We start from the raw sequence: 6,295 nt of genomic DNA, 5'->3' as shown, positions 1-6,295 counted from the left end.
AGCATGAAATTGGAAGACCTGTTTTTTGGTATAAATTGTGACCCTGAACTACATGAATGGACAAGCATTCAATCTCTCCCATGAGCCATCCTTGGATGATAAAATTGTATATACATATAAACTTGACCATTAAAAAATACAAGGAATTGGGATATCAACCCATTGCATAAGCAAAAATCCTCATATAACTTTACAGTCATTTCTCCATATCCACTGATACAACCAATCTTATTAAAAATAAATAAATTGCCTTGGTTGTCATCTGTACGTTCTTCATATGGGTAATGCAACTCATGATTGTTCTTTCATAAAAACAAGAGAAAGTTATTTGAGATGAATTTTTTTTTCAAAAGCAATTATTCTACATAAATCTAGGATGTCCTACCAAAGAAAAGGAATTTACAAACATTTCTAAACCAAAGTTAGGAAAACTTTGAGGTAGGAAAAAGTACAAGCTGCCTAAAATATCAAACAGAAAAATAAAACTTAATAAGTGAAATACTGAAGTTGTATAGAGAAGTGGAATACTAAAAAGATGAATATCCCAGGAAATAAATAAAAGGAGCAAATTTTATTCCACAATGATCAAAGAATCACAATTGCTTTTTCCAAAACTTTAAGCCATTCAGCAAGAGCACTACATCACCCCCAGGAAAACTGGGCCTTTGTATCTGGCATCAAACAGAATCTCTTCAGAGCCCTTTTTATGTCTTTATTCCTCAGACTATAGATGAAGGGGTTCAGCAAGGGCATGACCACAGTGTACATCACTGAGGCAATTACACTTGAGTGTGAGCTCTGGGTAGCAGAAAAGCTGAGGTATACTCCTAGGCTTGTACAATAAAATAAGGAGAAAACTAAGAGGTGAGACACGCATGTAGAAAAGACTTTGAACTTCCCCTGAGCTGATGAGATTCTACATATGCAGGAAACTATTTTAGAGTAAGAGTAAAGGATACCAGTAAAAGGACCACCAGCCAGCAGGACAGTTGAAAAATACACCACCATGTTATTGAGAAATGTGTCAGAACTGGCAAGTTGTACCACCTGATTGAGTTCACAGAAAAAGTGTGGGATTTCCAAATCTGGACAGAAGGACAATCCTGATACCATTAAGGTGTGTAACAAGGAATACATGGCCATCAATATCCAGCACAGCAGAACCAACAGCCCACAGAGTCTGGGATTCATGATAACTGAGTAGTGCAGGGGGTGGCAAATGGCCACAAACCTGTCATAGGCCATCACACTCAGGAGAATGTCATCTAATCCTGCAAAGAGTATGTAAAAATATATCTGGGTGCTGCAGCCATCAAAGATTATGACTTTGCTCTTATTCTGAATGTTCAAAAGCATCTTTGGGATGGTGGTAGAGGTGAAACTGATGTCTATAAAGGACAAGTTGGAGAGGAAGAAGTACATGGGTGTGTGGAGGTGGGAGTCAGAGCTAACAGCCAGGATAATGAGTAGGTTCCCAAACACAGTGATCAGGTACATGGAGAGAAAAAATCCAAAGAGAAGAGGCTGCAGTTTTGGTTCCTCTGAAAGTCCCAGAAGAAGAAATGTTGAAATGTGTGTATTGTTCCCTGGTGCCATGTGATGGAGATGACTGCCAGGAGAAAGGAAAATAACATGACTAATTTTTGCACAGCCGGGCCTAACTCACAAAGCTGAAGTAGGGAAATTTCCCTATTGCCATCAAGAATTTGATTTTAACATTTTGTATACAGATAAGTTCCCCTTAAGTTATGTCCCATTTCATCTCTGACTAGGAATTTTTGTCCCATTCTCAACACATGCCAGAATTGTTGATGTGTCTGTAATTTTAATGAGAAATTCTTCCATACACTTGAGAAATATATATTGAGTTACAAACCATGTTCCAAGAACATATAGGTAATAAATATAGTACTCAAAAAAAAAATCTCCTGAAATCCAAGGATAATGAAAAATTACTTGCAAATAAAACTTTTACGCACTGTGTCAGAAGATGACAGATGCTATGAAGAATACAAAACCAGGTGTAGAGGAGAGAGTGTTTGGAGATATTATTTGTGCTGAACATTCAGGTAAGGCCAAAAAACAAGGTGATAGTTGAACATAGACTTCAGGAAAGAGAGAGAGAGCTAGTACGATGTCAGGAGACATATGTGCTTGGTAGAGGGAATGGTTGCTGCAAAGGACATGAGAAAGAGACTTATTTAATACATTCAAATGCAAGCAAAGAAGCCAGTGGGGCAGAGGAATGAGCAAGAAGAGGAGTGATGAGAGATGGTGTCAGAGGATATTGAGAGACAATGTGGCCTCCCTGCTACAGCCTCAACTTCAGTACAAAGAGAATCCCTTGTTCACATGATGTCCCCTGTAATTTATTAATTCTGGTGCAAAGTCATTGTATGAGCTAAAGCAGTTCACATCCTTTAGTACCATCTGTTGATTGAATTCAGGCCTCGGAACTCTGCCACCTTAATATATGAGTACAGGTGCCCCTGCTTGGAGAATTGCACTAACGCCCACAAGGCACACAACCAAAGAGCATGGCCTCCTGGGCTGTGTTAGTACCACTCATTTCTCATCCAGAAACACCCTCCTTAGGCCATGAAAGTTTACAGCTCCAACTGGTCATATCATATTACTTTACTCCTAAAGAATGTATAAATGGTACATAAAAGTTCCAGATCACAAGGTCCTCATGTAACAATAAACTTGTTACTTTTTGGTAGTGAAACTTTCTGCTCAGTATAGAAAGAAGAAAAATTAAGTGTGAGCAAGAAAGAGAAAGAGAGAGAGAGGCACAAAATGGACATATGGACTTTGGGGGGGAGATAATAATCTAAATAAAGTGAATAACCTCATATGACCCCTGACAGAGTGTGATGAAGAAAAGCTTCCTTAGTTTGACAGCATTCCAACTCCAGTGACATCTACTTGATGCCTAGAAAAAAATAATAATGAAATTTTTTTCTACAGATAGAAAATTTTTTCTGCAGATAGAATATCCCAAGAGAAAAATAATCACAGGTATAAACTAACAACTCAGAATGGAAAGATACAAAATACAATAATACTGGGTATATTTTCTCAACACACTTTTGAGAAAAGTTGAAATCAGGGATATGATGATGTTAGAAGTCTCCTTTTTTCCTGAGCCTTTTCCCTATTTGTCTGTTCCAGTTAATTAATAAGATCCTTGGACTTAAGTTCCACTTTTAGTGGAAGCAAGGTATGCCTCTCATTCTTTTTTCAAATTGAGCTTCCATGAATACCATTTAATTGTCTATGCTGATGCTTACATCACTGAGTGCAATGTTCACTTTTTCAGCATCGTAAATAAATACATAATTAGAAAAGTAAGAAAACAACTAGTGACCTCTGGCATCTGGGCTATGCTGGAGTGGTGCTCAGGAGACCTCAGGTACATGTTCTTGGCTTCCATCCTCTCTGATCCTGTCCTACAGTGTCTGTTCAGCTCTTGGACTCACCTACATGCAGACTTTGAGAGGAAGCCTTCCATGCAGAAGTCAAAATTGCTCGCTGAATTTGTCTGATGATGCAGACCATGTTTCCCCTTAAAATGAGACAATAGGAGGAGATCAAGTATTGGTCTCCCGTACAGATTTTGACTGCAACAGCAAGGGCCATGTCCTGTCTAAGCAAAAGTTGTAGAGGCTGAGGGACTGCAGCAGCTTGTATATCTACAGCTTCCTTTGTCATTAGGTCATTAGGCCTGTTTTCCTGTTATTATTCCAACCACTAACTATATGAGTTCCCTTAGAGACACTGGTCTGGACAGAATGGAATTTTTCTGCTAATTCTCTATCCCTAGGAGACTACACTATAAGCTAGTGAATTCAGATTGTATTGCCCCTTCTCCATGAACTTTCCTGGTTCCAAAGCTTTAAGCCTCCCATCACATCATCTCATTATTGAGTTCAAACTTTTTCAAAAGTATATTGAGGATTGGTCTTGAATATGTTCCTTGGATATTCAAAGCTTTGTTCATGGGGGTCACAACCCCTGAAATCTCTTTAAAAAAATGCTCTCCTCTTCAAAAAGGAGGGTAACTTTGCTCTTATTATTTGCTCTTACATTAATATAAAAGCATGTGTTCTTTACTACTTGGACTTATTTTTTTCCAAGCCAATCAGGGATTTCATACTTACACAAGTTGACTGCCATTTGGTCTCTAATTGTAAGTGAGAAAGTTAAATGTTTGTAATTAAAGAGACCTATTTAGATATTGTTATACACCATAAATGAGTTTAGCATATGATGGGGATTGACAAATTTAATTTTAAAATAATGCTTTCCTTTGGAATTCTTTTAGAGAGGTACTGCATTTATGAACTCCATTCTCTATTATGGAAATGAGACTTAGAGTTACTTAACATTGTAAGGTATTCACCCAGGAAGTGATGGGATCTTGATTGGAATCTGTCAGGATGCTCCCAGTGCTTGAATCTGGATCAATGGTTCTCTCAACTGGAAATGATTTTCCCCAAGAATATTTGTCCATGCCTGAAGAGATGTGACTAATTTCATTTAAACCGCGGGACCACACCCAACAGAAATAATTGTCCTGCCCCAAATTTCAACATTGAGAAGGTAAGAAAAACCTGCTCTAGACAAGCACTTATCTAACTTCATTATGCATAAAAATAATCAAGGTTTGTAGTTCAAATGCAAGTTTTAATTAAACAAGTTTCTAGTGATTGAATTCCTTTATATATACATATATATATATATATATATATATATTTTTTTTTTTAAACTATACTTAAATTTTTTAAATTGTATCAGAATACTTTTGTCTCACAAATTTGTGTTAATCTCAGGTATACTACAAAGTAAATCATTATTGCATGTACCTATAGCCATTCTTTTTCAGATTCTTTTCCCATACAAGCTACCACACAGTACTGAGTAAATTTCCCTGTGCTAAATGGTAGGTCCCCATTACCATCTATACTATATAAAGCAGTGTGTATATATCAATCCCAACCCCATAATTTATAATCTCCCCCACATTTCCTATTTGATAAAAATGTTTGGTTTTGAAATCTTTAAGCCTTTTTTTTTGTTTTTTAAGTTCCATTTTATCATTTCTATTAGATTTCACAAATCAGTGATCAAATATAAAATTTGTCTTTCTCTATCTGACATACTTTATTTAGTATGATGATTTCTAAGTCCATCCATGATGCTGCAAACATTATTTCATGCTGTTTATGAATAAGTTATATTCCATTGTGTATATGTACCACATCTTCTTTATTTAGTCTTCTGTTGATGGAAATTTTGGTTGCCTCTATGTCTTGGCTATTGTTAATGGTGCTGCAGTGAACACTGTGGTACATGTATCTTTTCAAATTATGGCATTCTCCAGATAGATGCCCAAAATTGGAATTGCTGGATCATATGTTAGTCTATATTTAGTGTTATTAAGGAATCTCCATACTGTTCTCCATAGTGATTACATTCCCACCAACAGTGTAGGAGGGTTCCCTTCTCTCCACACCCTCCCCAGCATTAATGTTTGTAGCTTTTTTGATGATAGGCATTCTGACTGGAGTGAGGTGATACCTCATTGTAGCTGTGATTTATATTTCTCTAATAATTAGTGATGAGCATTTTTTCAAGTGTTTTTGGACATCTGTATGTCTCCTTTGGAGAAACATTGGTTTAGATCACCTGATCATTTTTTAATCGGGCTGGTTTTTTATATAAATATGTTTGGTAGGTTTGTATATTTTAGTGATTCATATAATGTTAGTTGCGTGATTTTCAAAGATTTAGTCACACTTTGTGGGTTGTCTTTTCATTTCATTAATAGTTTCCTTTGTTCTGCAAAATCTGTTAAGTTTAATTGGGTCCCTCTTGTTTATTTTTTTTATTTTACTACTCTTAAGAATTTGATCCAAAATATATTGCTGTGATTTACGTCAAAAAGTATTCTGTTTTACTCTAGAAATTTTATAGTATCTTGTCTAACATTTAGGTCTTTAATTCACTTTGAGTTTATTTTTGTGTATGGTGTTATAGAGTGTTCTAATTTCATTCTTTTACATGTAGCTGTCCAGTTTACCCAGCACCACTTATTGAAGAGACTATCTTTACTCCATTGTGTATTCTTGCCTCCTTTGTCATAGATTAGTTGACTATATGTGCATAGATTTATTTCTGGGCTTTCTATGCTGTTTCATTGATCTATATTTCTCTTTCTTTGCTGGTACCATATGGTTTCTGACGTAGCTGCAGTATAGTCTAAAGTCAGGGAACCTGATCCATCCAGCTC

At 36.3% G+C, this 6,295-nt stretch overlaps 1 protein-coding gene across 1 annotated transcript; it reads right to left on the bottom strand.

Annotated features, from left to right (window-relative positions):
* Nucleotides 1-642: 642 nt before the first annotated feature.
* LOC100511623 (olfactory receptor 7A17-like) lies at nucleotides 643-1,596 on the bottom strand. Its single transcript, XM_021082028.1, has one exon. It carries the CDS (start codon nucleotides 1,594-1,596, stop codon nucleotides 643-645), a length of 954 nt encoding a protein of 317 aa, XP_020937687.1.
* Nucleotides 1,597-6,295: the final 4,699 nt, after the last annotated feature.

Source organism: Sus scrofa, unplaced genomic scaffold (genome assembly GCF_000003025.6).
Source record: "Sus scrofa isolate TJ Tabasco breed Duroc unplaced genomic scaffold, Sscrofa11.1 Contig434, whole genome shotgun sequence".
NCBI classification, from domain to species: domain Eukaryota; kingdom Metazoa; phylum Chordata; class Mammalia; order Artiodactyla; family Suidae; genus Sus; species Sus scrofa.
Note: the sequence above shows the minus strand (reverse complement) of the source record. Positions and strands in the feature narration are given on the sequence as shown.